Source organism: Erpetoichthys calabaricus, chromosome 9 (genome assembly GCF_900747795.2).
Source record: "Erpetoichthys calabaricus chromosome 9, fErpCal1.3, whole genome shotgun sequence".
Taxonomy (NCBI): domain Eukaryota; kingdom Metazoa; phylum Chordata; class Cladistia; order Polypteriformes; family Polypteridae; genus Erpetoichthys; species Erpetoichthys calabaricus.
In genome coordinates, this window is record NC_041402.2 from 136,558,084 (window position 1) to 136,576,506 (window position 18,423).

General features: G+C 38.3%; 1 protein-coding gene across 1 annotated transcript in view; it reads left to right on the forward strand.

Moving 5' to 3' along the window:
• The first annotated feature begins 1,423 nt into the window (after positions 1–1,423).
• Positions 1,424–18,423, forward strand: part of LOC114658142 (serine/threonine kinase-like domain-containing protein STKLD1) — a 64,332-nt gene continuing 47,332 nt past the window's right edge. The window contains exons 1-4 of the mRNA XM_028810219.2: positions 1,424–1,589; positions 3,191–3,277; positions 3,385–3,429; positions 16,735–16,809. Of these exons, the coding sequence (XP_028666052.2) occupies positions 1,575–1,589; positions 3,191–3,277; positions 3,385–3,429; positions 16,735–16,809 (222 nt within the window). The 5' untranslated portion in view covers positions 1,424–1,574. The remainder of the gene's footprint in view (positions 1,590–3,190; positions 3,278–3,384; positions 3,430–16,734; positions 16,810–18,423) is intronic.

Sequence of the window (18,423 nt, forward strand, 5' to 3'; positions counted from 1 at the left end):
CTGAATTCGTAAGAGTGTTTCTGGTAAAATAAAAAAAAACTTAAGAGTGTCTAAAAAGGATTCAGTGTGTTTCCCAGCTGACATTCATAGATCCTATCTACACATTTGTAGACTGTGACTTACATACGAGGGATGTTCAAAAAGTTTCTGCACTTTTTTTAACAAAGTCACACCAACTTTTTAATGCCCAATTACTACTCCTCCCACTTTCACCATTTCCAATGAAAATATAAAAGTGCGGAAACTTTTTGAATGTCCCTTGTATTATCCTCAAAGCACTGAGTTTGAATTGGGCAATCGGGACATGAGGAGAAGCAACTTCTAGCTGGGAAAAAAAACTCCAGTTGTTCCTTACTCTTTAACTCGAGGGGGTGTTGGCCTTACAACTATTTATATTTCCATCCTTTTTTTCCACATGTCTTCAAAATTAATTTTGTTACGTAATGCATTCATTCGTAATGCATAATATTACTGTGAAATAATTCAGTTTCTTCTTAATGAGTCAATCCTAAATTTTTGTTGGCTATTTTCAGAGTTTCCTCTTTATACTTTTAGTAATCCTCAAAAAAAAACCAAGCTAGATATTTACCAAATACTGTAAGCTGGACATTTTGCATTTAAAGTTAACATTAAAATCCAGTAATATGCAATACATAATGGCTAGCATAAGGTTGACATTTGCACTTAGGTTGGATATTGCCATATTAGGTGAACATTTGCTATATAAGCTGAAAACTGACATACAATATCACATTTTATACAACATAACAAACACACACACACACACACAGAGTATTCTTAATTTGAACATCCTTTAAGTATAGAGAAAGTGGCACCAGAAAAAAAGAGTACACTGTTCTATGAATAACAGCCCAAATCTAGTTGTTAGGCCCCAGTTGGGAAAGGGAACTGTGGTTTCAAATCTTTCCCAAAATTATTTCAGCAAAATGACCAAGGATGGACGATACATATCTGCTTATCATTACAATGTAGAAGTAAAAGAGAGAGAGAGAGAGAGGGATTGGAAGCATACATGAAATTGGCTTATTTTTTCTAAATAACGTTAATATTAGACCTTGTTCAGATCTTAGAGCAGTACTGCCGATTAATAGAACTTGTTGAATTGAAAATTAAAATATGGTTAGAGAACGTAATGTACAGTATTTAGTTTGGGAACGTACTTCAAACTCATGTAATTTTTTTATCGTCCATATTTTTATCGTCGTTTGTTTTGCTTTTAGCAAAATGTAAATACTGCTTGCGCTCCGCTCCTAATCAACTATCTTGTTAACTTCGAACTTCAAACATATCCTGACGATTTCCGGATAAAAGTGTTACGTATGTCTGTTTGAATTGTCTTTCAAGAAAAATATGGACAACACAAATTCGTGCGGGCGATTAGTTCCGTTCACGTTTGAGAAGAAGCAGGTGCCCGACAAAGTGTTCCGCAGTCCTGAAGCGTCCGGCTGGCGTCGCCTCGTTTCCTAGCAACGCAGAGTGGCCATTGGCACCGGCGCCGAGGTTTGGTTTAATGGTTCATTTCATTTTAGAAAACAAACAGAAAAGTGAAACGAATGGAGAAATATGAGGTAAGTGCATTTTCTTTAAATAAAATTAGCTTTATTTTCCAGTGCGTTGTTAATAACTACCCTAATTTGCGCAAAACCAGGGAGAATAATGGTAAAAATGGTAGAAAGTGATTTGCCATGTGGGATATTGGGAGAGTTGGAACCTGCCGCAGGATCATCGAGGATCATTAAGCTCAAAGTGTACTCGAGTACTGTAATAGATAGGAGTGTCTCTTACTATAATTATTAATGAATATTCTAATTTCCAATTGATAGTTAAACTGACATCTTACAATTTGTTACTTTTAATTGTATCCATATGTGCTTTGCGTGATAATCTATGCGTTGTGAAAAGTACGCTATAAATCTGAGTTTCGCTGATGTATTTGGTTTCCCCCTTTTTCTTGTACTGCCTGAAAGCTTTCTTGCATGCTTAATATTTGTTTTTCAAACTTTGGGGCTCCCAATACTTTATTATTTCAGGGCACCCATTCATGCAACAGTTTTAAATAAACATTTTTCTAACACAGCATAATAATAAGAAGTCAGAGCCTATCCGACATCAGGTGCACTGGAGCTAACCCTAAATGGCTGACACACACACTGTACTGGTCCAGTTTAGAGTCGCTATTAGCTTAGCAAGATTAAGCCTGGGGTGGTGCAATGGGTAGAATCCTGGGTTCAAGTGCTACTACTAGTTGTTGTTCCAAAGGAGTTAGCACATTCTCCCGTTGTTCTGCAAGGGTTTTCCTCTGCTCCTTTGTTTTTTCTCCTTCATACCCAGTGTAGATTAGGTTGATTGGTAATTCCAAACTGTCTTCCATGTGGAAGTGTGAATGAGTGGGCCCCGAAATGGACGGCTACCTTGCCCTGTGTTTTCTTTCTTCTGGGAGAGGACTCCCATTGCCCTGAATCTAAGATATTCAGTGTCACATACTGTAGAAAATCTATCATCTACACTTTTTTCAAAGCATTTACAGTTTTATTATCATTTATATCACAAGCAGGAAAGCAAACAATATATTTTAGTGCATTTACTTAGAACTAATATATTAAGGCACATCACATATAACATAATTTTCTAAATTACAACAGTTGCTGCTTTGCATCCAATGCTGGCAGTGGCTCCCCTTGGGTCTTAAACTGGATAAATGGATTAAGAAAAAAATATGGATGGCAGGCTACAATTTTACACTGTTTACAAATTTACTGTTTTATTTAATTAATTTCATATTTTAAATAAGTTTCAAAAAAGATAAGCTTCTTATCTTAAGTTATTTACTTTCAAACAATAAATTGCTTTTTGTTTGTATGAAGTTGGCTGTTTACACAAATAATTAGAATGAGCTAATGTATTATGCAGAAACTACCACCAAATGCACTGCTGCACCAAAAAGTATGATAATAATGCAGTTGTTACTAATATTGTTTTGAGTTCATTAACAACGAGGAAGGCAATCAGATCATCAATGATACATATAAAGTTTTCACCTACATTGTGTTTGCACAAACAGGAGATCCAGAAATTAAAATGCATGCGTGTATAAATATTTTAGATTGTACTCCATAAATCATAAATTAACCATGGTGTTTCATTTTTGTTAAAACTAAATGTCTTACAGATTTTGGATAAAAAGGATGCAGGTGCTTATGGCTACACCTTCATTGTGAAAAACAGGAGAAATGATCAAATTTACACAATGAAGAGGGTATGTATGTGTACTGCATTGCCAGCACTGTGCTGTCAAATAAATGTGCTTGGATTTCCCTGTGCTTTGCTGGTTTAAATTCCACACTTTGGTAATGTTTTATTTAGGTTGAGTGTCATGATGAAGGAGAAGCTAACAAGGCATTACGGGAGGTAAGAGAAAAAGTTTTCCGCTCTTTTGAGGCTGATGTTTTTTCCAGGAAAAGTGCAAGTCAAGTGGTCTAATGGCTCAGGCATTGGGCTTTACACCACAAGACTGCTGAATCAGTTGTCCCAGTCTCTGACTAACGGTGTGACTCTGAGTAATAACTTCATCTGGCGGGGCTCCAATGGTAGACAGAGGAAACCAAGGCAATGCACACTGCTTATACAGGAGACACATACACACATACAGTACATATACACTGTGTACACAGAATGTGTGTGTAGAGTATGTTTAATAAATATGTCAGTGTGTGTCTGAGTCTATTTACTGTATACAGTATATACAGAACACATTCACTTGTGTATATAGATTGTGTGTGTAGAGTATGTTTAATATATATGTGTGTGTGAGCCTATTTGTATAATATACACATACCACCATCCAGAACATATACTATTTATACAGTATGTGTGTGTAGAGTATATACTGTATATTTATCTATATAATATGTGTGTTTGAGCTTATTTATACAGTATACATATGCACACACACAACAACAAAAGCAACAACATTTATTTGTATAGGATATTTGTGTATAATGAATGTAGCTCAAAATGTTTATAATGTGTCAAGGAAGTAGTTACCTGCAAAGAATAACAAATTAAAGTTAGATAAGAATAATAAGGAATAAACAGCATACAAAAGATAAATAAATAATGCACACTTACATAAGCAAGATATATAATATTGAGAAATAGAGTCCTTAAAATATAGAATTGTTTTTTAGGTTTCTAAATGACAGTTCAACGATGAGGTCAGATGGCCTCCAATTAAGCTGGAAAAAAAAAAAACAAAATCTGCAGGGTTTCCAGGCCAAAAGGCAGCCCTGCCCCTGCTAGGCATGCTGAACATAAATGCTCTTAAGTAGTTTATTTTTGGTTCATTTTAGGCTTCATCTTAGAGGGTTTTGATGCAGTGGATCTTGTAATAGGTTGTGGTATTCGCCTTCATTCAGACATCGCACGTGGCTGCACAGGACTTTGATCAGGTGGTGCTGGCTTAGAACGCCACCATGGAAGAAACAGAAAAGTACACAGAAAGAAGTAAAGATTAATAATCATTGCAGATTCGCTAAAGAAAATGATAGTTCCATATATATCTAGATGATTAAGAGTAGAAATAAATTAAAGCTACGAAAAAGCAAAAATTAACAAGTAGGATTTTAGGAGTTTCTTAAAATGTTCCACAGTATAAGCCTGAAGTATCTGTATTGGTAAAGTATTCCAGATTTCTGTTGCATAATAACAAAAGGCCGCCTTGCCACTTCTTTTAAGCTTGGCTCTTGGAATTATAAGCAGGCTGCTACTAGAAGATCTAAGATTATAACTTAGAGGGACAGGCACCCCAAAATATAGGAGGGAGGAAGATTATTTATGGCTTTATATACACCATTAGTAGTATTTAAATATGCTCACAAACAAACATATACATACATACATATATGCACATACAATACATAAACTGTATATGTGTGTGTATATATTATATAAATATATACATATGTGTGTTTGTATGTGAGCTTATTTATACTGTGGACACATACACATTGTGGCCACTTGGGGGCATCAAGGGACCCAAACCTCAGACTCAAATACAACAACTCCAGTCCCGGATTCAAATAAATGTTTTTATTAAACAATATATCTTTTTACAAGACTCACAACAATCAGCTCTTTTTTCTGTTCTGTTTTCTATTCCTGTCCTCACTCCTTCATTCTTCCAGGCAAGTGCTGTCTTCTTCCTCCTGACTCTGACTCCCCAAATGATACAAGGTGGCTCTTTTTAGGCAGAACCAGAGAGTTCTTTCTGTGTCAGGACACTTAACAGAGATAGCACTTCTGAGTCAGGCAAAAGTACCATAAAGTAGGGAGAGAGATTCCCTGCAGTCCCTCCTTGTGGTGTAATGGAACACAGTGAGACCACTCAATGGGGAAGGGTCCTGGAGAGTTGCCACCTATCATAGTGGGGGAGCATATGGTCTTGGAAGGCTATCACCCCGTGTCCATTCATGCTTCCTTCCTATTGCATGCCATGTTGGCCTTCTGGCTGAGACAGGGAATGCCTTGACCACCCAAATAAAGGAACAGGATTAATCTTGGCTGAGACAGGTATTCATCCTTGCCATCCATCACATCATATACACACATACAGTTCATATACTGTATATACTGTATGTGTGAATATAATATGTAACTATATATATTGTGTGTGAGCTTATTTATACAGTATACACATGCGCATGTACAGTACATATACTGTTCATTTGTATGTAGTATGCAAATGTATGTATGTGTATATTTCTACAGTGTAAACATATACCTATATATTTATATACCTATAATACATCCGGCGCCGCCGAGAGTGGCAGCCTTTTCAGCAGCTCCGTGTATGACTGTATGTGTATGTGTAATTTTCTACTTTTATTTTTCTATTTTTATTTATTGATCACTCTGTGAATTTCCCATTGGGATTAATAAAGTATCTATCTATCTATCTATCTATCTATCTATCTATCTATCTATCTATCTATCTATCTATCTATTTTGTTTAGGATGGCGCAGGGAAACAGGAAATTTTCAATTGACGTTAAATGCACAAATGAACACATTACAAAATACATTTAATGATGAAATGTATTGTATAGGATATGCAATTAATGATGACAAACAGTATTCATTCAATATTTATTTAAAGTTTTGAAGAAAATATCGTGAAGTTTTTGTCCATTTCTCCATACACATTCTGTTGTGGAAATCTGCATTGCTCGTTGTAACATGTTAAGAGGAATGCCAGCGATTTCCTCTTTAATCTTTTTTAATTCAGCAATGGTTGCAGGACGTGTGCGATACACTTGGCTTTTTTTAAAATCACAAACAGTGAGATCTGAGGATCTTAGAGGCCATGGAATGTCACCATTGCATAAAATAACGTGCCTTCCAAGCAATCGTCGAATTCCTTCAATCGATTGTTGGGCAGTATGCGAAGTGGCTCCGTCCTTTTGAAACCACGTTTTCGAGATTCAGATTTGTGAAGTTATGCAGCCTCCCCAGGGCCAGATTTTCGAGATTCAGATTTGTGAAGTTTTGCAACCTCCCCATAAAAAATGTTTCAAGCATAGCAACATACAGATTGGATGTCACTGTGGTTACCATGCCCTCCTCATTTTCAAAAAAGTAAGGGCCTATGACACCATGCGATGACACAGCACACCATACTGTAACCTTGGTGCTGTGTAATGCACGCTGATGAAGCTCAAAAGGATTTTCCTGTGCCCAGTAATGGAAATTCTGTTTGTTAACATATCTTTTAAGGTGAAAATGGGCTTCGTCTGACATCCACAAGTTGTTAATGAAATTGGTGTGCTCATTTACTTTAGCCAACAATTGTTCACAAAACTGTTGACACAACATGTGGTCATTGGGTTTGTACAGAAGCTCTGAACCGCACAGTGAAAAAAAAAGGTTTGAGTACCTGCACAATCAGCAATTTGTAGGGGTAGCGCTTCAACTTGTGCAGTTTTCTTTGCCCCAACTGTAGCGATGATGCGTGTTGTTGAATGGAGCGGTGAGGGCTCCTCAAGATGGTAGCTCGAACAGCCTCAATATTCTCTGGTGTGCGCGCCATTTGAACACTGCCTGGGGACTTCTTTTTTTAAAGTTGAACCTGTTTCTTTGAAATTACGCACCAATCTTATAATTACATGTGCAGACGGGACATGATCATGATGTCCTAACTGATAATGACACTGAACTTTCCTTTGTGCAGCTGTCACACTATCACCATTCTTATAAAAGTCTTTCACAGTGAACGCTCTGTACGCACCACTCCACTGCTCCATTATAACTAATGGCAAGGGGTTCTAAACGAGGTTGCATTGGTCCCAAACAACTACTGGCACCCCAGGGTTGCCAACAACTAGTTCCAAAATTTCCCATTTCCCTGTGCCACTATATACACACACACATTCATGAATCTATACATATATCATGCAAAGTTAACTGACCAATTCACTCACTCTTCAACAAAAACACTATTTTCCTGTTTAGTTGAAAAGCTGAAATTTGGCAGAATGGTACATCTAGGGCCCTAGCTATCCGTTAAGAAAACAATTTTCAAAATATCAATATTTATGGGTAATCCCCCCCCCCCCATATAACAGACTATCCATCCATCCATCCATTTTCCAACCCGCTGAATCCAAACACAGGGTCACGGGGGTCTGCTGGAGCCAATCCCAGCCAACACAGGGCACAAGGCAGGAACCAATCCCGGGCAGGGTGCCAACCCACCGCAGTATAACAGACTAAATACCTCAAAATCTCAAAAGAATTTTGATGGACTTGACTGAAATTTGGTGATGTTATAGAGATAAGAAAATCAGCAGACTTAATTTTTTTTGTTACTGTCTATTAATATTATGCTAACTTTCATGTTCTGCACTATGCTGAGAATATGGTTTATGCAAATGAAGGGTGCAGCAGAAGTGACTGACAGGCCACGTGAATAGCATCATTAACCAATAGTGTGGACGGATGACTGGAAACGAGGCAGTGTGCTGAATAGAACAAGAGAGATGTGGTCATGTTCTGAAATACAAAGAGAAAAGTCAGCGAAGCTCAAGGAAAACGCCAAGCTCAATGGTTATCAAGTACTGTTTTTGCTGTTGAATACTGGCATCTTAGATGTAGACCAGTTCTCATCATGGTTATCTGTTCCGCTCTGTCAAATTGTAGTCTGTGGATGCAGCCCTGAATACCGAACCCCCCCATTCCCAATTGGAGCACAAACAGGTGAAGTGACTCATGGTCAAACAGTGTGAGTGGTACGAGTCAAACCCACAATCCGCATTTGAAGTCAAAAGTCATAACTATTACACTACACTACCTGGCAGTGCTGGTAGGTCTGTAGTTTTCTCACCCAGATGGGCAATTTTGGATTGTCATCCATGGGAAAAAATTGGCCTTCATGGTTTTTTGGGCTACTTTTTTAAAAACTGCCATATTTTGGGCTATTTTTCAACCCTCTCCACCACATTTTTACCACATTTTCCATCCATCTGGCAACCCTTCCCACACTATTTTTACTTGTGTATGTTCTTTACTGTTGTAAAATCTTTGAGGAGGTAAGGGGGACTTTGTATATACCTACCTGAAATATCTCTGAGAGGACCCATGGGCTTTGATGGTATGTACTTAACCCTTTTGCTCTGACACTGCCCCCCTAGCATTCTGGTATGTCATTTTGTCTACCTCAAGTATTCAGCTATTTTTTTGGGCAAATTCACTATTTGTAAGCTGTCTTTGGACTATACATTTTTAAGAACCTTGGTTAAAATAAGTACAAATATTGTATGCACAAAAGCACCCTGGTAAATGGTACTTTTGATAATTCCGCCCAATTAATTGATATCATTATAACTGATGCCCATTGTCTTACAAAATTTCCCACGCAAAACTAGGTAATACAGCTAGTGTTCACATATATATGTGTATTTACAATAAAACTAAGGTTTGATTAATTCTAAAATGATGTGAGATATACTGTAATTAACTTTAGCATAGAATTGACTATGATGCTAAATTAAACAACCATACTTTGGATAATGCATGAAAATAGTTGAATTTACAGTACTTTAAAATAGTGAGGCTTCTTATTAAGCAGTTTCAAGAATATCATTCACTAGCTGCATGTGGTCTTTGGGACAAAAAAACAACCCAAAGGCTCCCTAGCAGTTTTACTATATTCATGAACTTAGAGAGGCTTCATCTAACTGACCCACTGGCTTTCGTGAGAAAATACTGGCGATACTATATCTTAGCTGTATTGCTGGCATGTGAGTCCTATTAATGTTTATCTCGAGAAAATACCTCCAGATAGACAATGTTTTTAGTTAAAACTTCAAGCCTTGACTTCCGTTGCTGAGGTGTTTCACTTGTACTTTGTTGAGCCATGGCATTTGCTTCATTTCAACGTTGTGTCTCTTCATCCGTGTCATTAGCACGGCATCATTGTTGCGCGGTGGCATTTGCTGCACACAGGTCTTTCGTAGTGAGAAGTGAGGTGCATGCAAGTGCCGAAAAAGTTTAAAAGTGCATGCATGCAGCATCTAGTGGCTGTGGTTGTGCGTTAGCAGAGCCGACTGCTCCATACACACACACTGCGGTGTAGCAATGGAATGTGCAGATTGTGCAAAGTACAGGGTCATAATGATTAAAAAAAATTGAATAACTTAAATCACTTGCACAGTTCATTGCGTTATTAATTCACAGTTTTATTTGCATGTTTGCACTATCGGCAGGCCAGAACAATCCAATCCGTGATGATAGTACGTATTCTGCAGGCCTACAGTTTACACAAATTTAGACTTCAGGAGTTTGAGGGCTTGGAGCCCAATGGGAGGAACAACACATCCTAGTCCTCCTTACACAGAAGTGTACATTCCCAAATTTGGTGACCTTTGGCGTGTCATAACAGACATGAACAGAAGAAGTTTTGAAGAACGTCACATGAATAGTGTAAATATACATTATTATCGTAAATAATTGTTACTTTTATATTTTGATTTGATGTGAACAGAAGTTTGAACTCGAAAAAGGTAAATCATGGCAATTCTGTTGTTAAGTTATGCTCCCCCGTTAGTCGGCAAACACAGAGTATTTGAACAATTTGACGCTTTTTATACTCTCGCCATACGACGCCATATCGGCCAGTAGCAATGGAACATTTTAAGAGTGGTGCTGCTAAACGTAAGGCATACCTGGAACAGGAATTGAAAAACGCTTACCAAGATTTGTACCCTTCTCAAAACTGAGCAAGCACCAGCAGTAGGAAATGAGAATGCTGATGCTGGTGCATCATCACAATGGCCGCAAACAGGTTATGCAGACAGTGCAGTGAGTGAAATGGTTGCAACTACAGAGTCTTGAAGTTGTGATACAGTGGCTTCAAATCAGGTGCTATCTGCTAAAACCTTTAAAAATGGAGAAACTACTAAAGACTAACGAGCAATATATACAACAAAGAAATTTCCAACCGATAAGGCAAATTTCTTGGAAAAATTGACACCTCACTTTATGATGTCCATTTTCTCAGAATTTGTGTAAAACAGGTCGATTGTGTAGTAGTATCCTGTTGACCATTGTTGTTGTTTTAATTAGTTACAAATTGAAAGTGCTTAATTTTATAGCACAGAACAGTTTCTACTTTCTTAAGTTGCATTTTAATCATCTTCCTTCACAAAGTTGTCTTGGAAAAGCAAGCAGGTCCACATCTTAAATATATTTATGTACTACTACCACTACACACACCTCTCAAATTCCATTCCTACAATTTATTTTATTTTTGCTAACTTACAGTTGCTGTAATAAAGTGATTTAAAAAGTTGTTACAAATTCCATTTAGAGAGCAAGTTTGATTGTCACCAGTGTGTGATCTGATAGTGACGCGTTTGAGGACACAACTGCCCAGCCAGCCTCTAGTATCTAATTGCAAATAAATTACTAACAGTTATGTTGGACAGAATGGGCCCACCTCAGGGCGCTGCACAGGGGCCTTCAGCAAGCTAGCTATGCCACTACACACACACACACACACGCACACACACATGAACACACAAGTCTTTCATTTATAAATGTCTAATGATGGCAGCAAGAGAGAAAGGTTGGGAGCATGTGCTCAAACCACAACCGACCAACCACCTGGATTGTGACCCAAGGGGAGCCAGAGATTATCCAGGCACCATTAGCCACAAAGAAGGAATCATTTACAGTCACACTCTTTTATACCAGGCAAGATCAGAGGCGCTGATTAATTTATCATGCTAATCTCTGTGATGTGGAGAAAAATAGATGGATGGAGAGATGGATGTATGGATAGCTGGAGGTAGGTTTACCTTGTTAATTAGACAATTCTCATTAAACAGTGAAGTATCAAAGAAACTAGCAATATATGGTCCATTGAAGCCAACAGCAATTTTAAACTTGCTCAAAGTTAGAAGCTAAAGTGTTCCTAACCAATAATGGATGAAGATGTCCAGGAGTCCTGCAAAGATTTCCTGAATTAAATGTTAAATTCAGTATGGAGTTTGTTGTAAAATGCATAACTGGTTCTGAAGAGAGTATGGTTTTGTAGTCAGACTGAATTAGTAGTGTTTGGCCAAAATAAGACTGCTAGATCTGATGAAAATCAAACACAGCATATCACCTTGTCATTAACATCCCTATTATCCATATGGTAATGACCCCATAGTATGTTATGAGTTTGCTTTTCCTCAGCAGGTACTTGGAAGGTTGGTAGAACATAGTGGGCAAAGCAAAATATGTAGAATCCTCACATTAGGCACAGGAGTATCTTAACAGCATCATAGGCCCCTAGCAAAGTAATACACTGGAGCCCCTGTTTTGATAGCAAAACAGAAACATACATAGGCATCAGACACATCATGGGCCCCTATGCTCCTGGGGCCCTTGGCCAGTGCCCATTGTACCCATACATTAAGACAGCCCTGATTAGGCACAGGTTTCTTTTTGAAGGTATAACAGTAAATGTTGTGATTTCTATATACTGTAAATAGGTGCCTAAGTACTTTCTGCCTTGTATCCATTGCAGCATAGGCTCCAGCCTTCTGCAATCATGAAATGGAAAGAGTGAGTTTAGAGAATAATGCATGTGTATCTGGTAGATAGATAGATAGATAGATAGATAGATAGATAGATAGATAGATAGATAGATAGATAGATAGATAGATAGATAGATAGATAGATAGATAGATAGATAGATAGATAGATAGATAGATAGATAGATAGATAGATAGATAGATACTTTATTAATCCCAGGGGGGAAATTCACATACTCCAGCAGCAGCATACTGATACAAAAAACAATATTAAATTAAAGATTGATAACAATGCAGGTAAAAACAGACAATAACTTTGCACTTTTTGGTAAGCTCATTACATGACAGAATAAACCTCCAATCAATTGATTTTCTTAATATATGCATGCTTTTGAATGTTTGGTCTAATGGCCGAGGGGTTATGAATAACACTGCAAAGCTAAACGTGCCCTGGTGGCATTGATATGTCAGTTCAAATTCCAAAATGGCTAAATCTCATTAAAGTACACCCATCGGTAAAGTGAACGCACTATGATGTTACTTTAAAGCCTGCCCAATGATTGTCTCTGTTCAGTCTGCGCACGCTCGTGTCGTTTTATTCATTTCTCTTTTATTCTGGTCCACGGGCTTTTCCTTCCACATCACGAGCGCCGATTGACTGCTCTGCTATTTGAATAGCTCGGTGTTTTGGCTCCCTCTGCTGGCCACTTTAATAAATGTAGTCTTGCTATGCTGGGAATGCAAAACGTAACTGAATTACCAGCTAGAGTTTAGTTGGGAAGTCGAGTGCTACTTGAGATTTTTGAGAACATCGAGTGACTTCGAGCACCTTTAAACTCGTTCTTAGCTCTTAAAAAGCTTTGTCTGATTTTCATAGTGTTGAAAATTTTTTACACATTAATTATGCAGATAAAATCAACAACGAATGCGGTTACTGTGCCGGACAGACGTCGGCAGCTCAAGTCAATTGGTGTTTTCAGTATACGCGTTTATTATGACTTGTTCGTTTAGCGCGTAGCGTAACTGACTGTGTAAGCATGTTCAATCATTTTATGTGTAACGCTGTTTTTTTTTTTTGCAGTAGCAGCAGTAACAATGTAGTATCCGATATGCAACGCCGCTATTTAAAAACCTTATACGCTATACTTTGCTTTGGTATCATGATGCACTGTCATTTTATTGCAAACTATGGGAGTTATGTGTCTTAACCTTTCCAATGTCTTCAGTATTATCCAGGCATCCCTTGTTAAGGAGTAAATGCAGGAACATACAGGGGGATGAGCCTTCGATGTCCTGGATAATGGACTATCTGTCCAATAAAATGAAATCTGTGAAGCTCAAGGTCTTTGTGTCTGGTATGGGTATGAGGAACATTAGAGCACCACCAGGAACAGTCCTGTCTTCCTTTTGTCTTCAGCATCTACACCTCAAACTCCCAAATATATTTCACTTTCAGAAATCCTCAGATGATTAGATACCAGTGGGGTGTATTGATAAGGGTGATGAGAATTCTGTTTCTTGGTGCAAAGAGAATTGCCTACAACTTAAAATCAATGTAGAAACCAATAAGAGGAGGATGCCATTATAATGGTATTTGAAAAAAATGTTAAGTTGGTTAATTAATTATCAATTTTGCCTTTGCCAATACCGGTAATTGATCAAATAATTTGGCAAGGCTCCTACTTTATTTAAGTGACCATTCTCTGTTGTAGGAGGTGGGTGTCTGCCCTTTAGTCTTATATCAAGGTAATTGGGGCACACTTGTTTTAAAAACAGAATAACACAATTTATTGATAAATACAAGGATTAGAAGTATGATAAATGCTATAGATATATCGACATGGAAGACTGGGTGCGGAGACACTAGACAGACAAACATATGACATAGGCTGGCTGTTTACTGGTATTTAGAGTTCTACTTTATCTGGGCAGGGACAAATAGTTTTACAATACCAAGTCTTTATAGACGATGTTGTGTGGATTTGTTGCTTTGTTGTTGCTCTGGGTTCAAGTGGATGATTTCTCATGCATTGGAGTGCACTCTTTCTCTTTGCTGTGTGATCCTTGCCAATGCTGTGCTGCTGCTACCTCAATTTGCCATCTGCTGTCTTTTGCCACTTCATATGTAAAAAGGCTTTAGTCATTCTGGCCCAAGAGTTTCAATGCTGAAATTCCCTTCTTGAAATAATGGCTTCTCAGTCTTGTCAGACAACTAGCACACAGCTTTGGCTTGATAGACTGGGTCTCAGATTCTGGTCCATAAACAGAAAAGAATTTCACCTTTTTAGCTTGTCATGGAGAGGACGCCTTTGGTTTCAGAAAGTTATTTTGCATATTTTCCCATCCCAGAGAGAATCCCCACCGAGTTCAGTGAGTGTCCAGTGAATATACCAAAGAGAGGGCTCTTCGGGTTGATGCAGAGAGTTTTAAAGGATGGTGGAACTGAAGTCACTTCCAGTTAAAAAATATGTGTGTTCCAATAGGCAATTTCTTTTGTCCATCCCTTGAATTAATCATAGGTCTTTGTCCTTGTTTCAGTCTGTTTTGCACATTCTGGCTCAAGAGGTCTGCAGAGGGGCCTCTGGAGAGATGTCAGTGTAACTCTGGTTCACACCTTTCTTAACAGATGATTTCCAGGCAGATCTTGGTAGAAGCTGGAGTTTGGTCACTTAGGAATACAAGTGGGGGTTCTGTGCAGCTGGATGCTTGCATACCTGTTAAATCTGCTGTCTTAACAGGCCTGGTGTGCCACACAAGTATAGCAGAATGGGCAATGCCCACTTTGTCCTATATCAGCAAAACCAAGGAATTGGTGATTGACTTGTGCAGCAGTGGCTGCTCCAAAGCACGGTGGCGCAGTGGTAGCGTTGCTGCTTTGCAGTAAGGAGACCTGGGTTTGTTTCCCAGGTCCTCCCTGCGTGGAGTTTGCATGTTTGCATGTGTGTGCCCTGCGGTGGGCTGGTGCCATGTCCTGAGTTTGTTTCCTGCCTTGTGCCCTGTGTTGGCTGGGATTGGCTCCAGCAGACCCCCGTGACCCTGTGTTAGGATATAGTGGGTTGGACAATGACTGACTGACTGGCTGTTTCAAAGAGATATTGTATGCTTCCATTACTGCCACAAGGGATCCCATCCCATTGGACTCTTAAGTAGGACCCTTAACGTAAAAATTGTGGGTTCAAATCTCATTACTGACACAACATTGTGACCATGAGCAAGTCTCTTATCATAAATGTTGTAAGTCACCTTGGATAAAGGCGTCAACCAAATAAGTAAATGTAATGTAAATGCTCCTGGGGCGCTGTACAATGAATGACCCTGCACTCTGCCCCCAAAGGTCATGCAAAAAGACAATTTCCCCTCAGGAATTAATAAAGTATGTCATCATCATCATCATCATCTTAATCAGTCACTATGCAGGGAGTGGATGAGTAGGTGGTGCACTACAAGTACTTGGGGGTCCACAGAAGTGATAGACTGGACTGGTCTAGTAACACAGAGGAGCCATATAAGAAAGGGCAAAACAGATTATTATTTTCTGAAGACACTGAATTTCTTTAATGAGGGTAGTAACATTCTTACATGTTTTACAACTCTTTGATTCCCAGTCTGGCTTTCTATGCTGTAGTATCCACAAGAAGGTGGGCTCAATATGGAATGTACTCTTAGACCCTCTGGAGGTAGTAGAGGAAAAAGAGAATGAAAACAAAACAGTGCCATTATGAACAGCGTTGCACATCCCCTCTCTGACACACTAACACTGAAGACTTTAAGCCAACAAATTATTCAGCCTGCAGTGGGCTAGCGCCCTGCCCGGGATTTGTTCCTGTCTTGCACCCTGTGCTGGCTGGGATTGGCTCCAGCAGACCCCCGTGACCTTGTGTTAGGATATAACGGGCTGGAGAATGACTGACTTGACTGAATTATTCAGCACAAGTGTGTCAATAAATGTGACTTGGACTCCTTCATTCCAATAGCAATATGCCTCACTGTGACTGCTCTCTTATCTCTTATATGATCCGAAATATTTATTTTTTGTTATTCTTGTGTGTGTGTCTGGGCAGATATTGTGGTTGTTTGTTATCATATTTCTATATTTCTTCAGTTTTGTAAAAGCTAAATTTCCCCAAAATGTACAAAACAAAAAAAAAATCTATCTATCTATCTATCTATCTATCTATCTATCTATCTATCTATCTATCTATCTATCTATCTATCTGTCTATCTGTCTGTCTGTCTGTCTGTCTGTCTGTCTGTCTGTCTGTTGTGTTCAGTATTACGTTATGTAATTCATTCTGCAGCTTCATGCCTTCTGGTTACGTGAATGTTCTTTAAATTCGTGTTTTGCTGACTGGTAAACTTAGCTGGTATTCAGCGAAGCCAGATCAGCATGCATTAGGCTGATTGGGAGTTTTAAATGTGCAGAGTCTGGATGTGTACAAATGTCACTGTGACCAGCAGTGGACTGGCATCCCATTCAGGGCTAATTCCTACCTTGTAGTGGAGTAACTGAGATAAGGAAATGAGTGGATGATTAATTTATTTGAAACTCTTTAGTCAGATGTTGTGTTAACAAATCAACCCGAAATTTGTTCCTATGAAAGATTTTTCTTTTGACTTTTCTTGTTTTTCATTTGCTTAGTCACTCTGCCTTCTGGAATTACAACACTCAAATGTTATCAGCTATAAGGAGGTGTTCATGACATGGGATCCTAAGGTACTGTACATTTTTTGCTTTCTTCTTTCAATTTTTGGCTGCACTTTAGTTGAAACATTGTTAAAGAGACTTTTTAGAAAAGTTAATGAATTCATTGAGAACTGCAGTTTGACATACAAGTTCTTTTTCTTCATATATGTTTGTTATAATGTTCATTAAAATGCAAAAAAGTGTATCTACTTTATGATGCACTTACTCCCAACTCCATGTAAAACCAAAATCTCCTTTCACACATGCTGGCCAACCCCTACATTTCTGCTGTATGTATATATGATGACCTGGCACCAAGTCCAGGGTTAGTTCCTGACTTCCATTCAATGCTGTAGGAATAACATCCAGGCCCCCAACAAACCTGAATTCGATTAATTAAATGCAAAGCGTTGAGGGATGCATGGATGAGGTACATGTATGAAGAAAACTAGAGTCAGAAATCTTGGGAATCTTTATTCTGCAATTTCTACGGTAAAGACCTACTTCTAATTATTTTACTGGGACAACTAAATTATTATTTAAACAGCTTAGCTAAACAAAAGGACTTGATGGACTGAATGGTCTCCTCTTGTTTTTCAAGTTTCTTATGTTTCTTATGAAGAATCTTCTTGGATCTGAATATATGGAAAAAATAATGGATGATAGACCAAGTGTCCATCATCAGTGAAACATCATCATCAGCAACAGTGATAATGCAGCAGCCCGCGTTTTTGCATATTCCTTACTTCAGAATTGCCCCTGAATTTCCTTTTACCATTCAAGTCTCAAATGCATCTTGATATCTATGTATTTCGTAAAATGCTAATAATGCTAATGATACAGCAAATGAGAGTCTCAACTGCTGTTGCACACTAGCCTATTTTCTCTTGGGCAAAATGAAAAGAAAATCGTGACACTGTTGGATGTGGCTTTTCAGTATTTTGCCCCTAACCCAGCACTACCTCATCTAAGTCCAGTTGATCCAGGGAATTATCAGTTTGTCCTGACATTTGTGAATAGAAAATTCCCAACAAACTCTTATAATGGTTGACCTGAGAAAATCCCAGATTCTATGTATGAGAGAGTCTCCTTTCATTGTGCCCCTTTTATTGTGGCTCCATTGCCTGTACGCTCAGACCTCTTTAGATAAAGCACTTTGTTTTTTGTTTTTGGAAAAGCTTAATCCGAACATCTTTCTCTGTACTCAACCCACTGAATCTATATTTGCAGTTACAGGCCAAGACAGTATTATTCACTTTCATGTTTTGATTTAGGAGATTTTATCAAGTTCTCCATCAAAAAGAAATTTTCTGATCAGTCTTATTATAGAAGCTGTGTATTACTATTGTAACTAATGCAAATTATGGTTGAAATATTCTCTAATGGAAAACAAACAAACATTCTAATAAAATAAAGATTCTAATGAAATAGATGGCATGTTCAATGTATAACATGAGTACATTTACCTGAACTCATAGGTCCAGGAAAGCAATGGACAATGATGGAACAGTAGAGGCCATTCTGGTGATGGCCCCAACAATTTAGCTTAATGACAGACAGGACAAAGGTCAAAATGTACCATGGGAAATGGAGTGACAAAACTCTTTCATGCACCTCTGCCTAATAATACCATAAATCTTAACA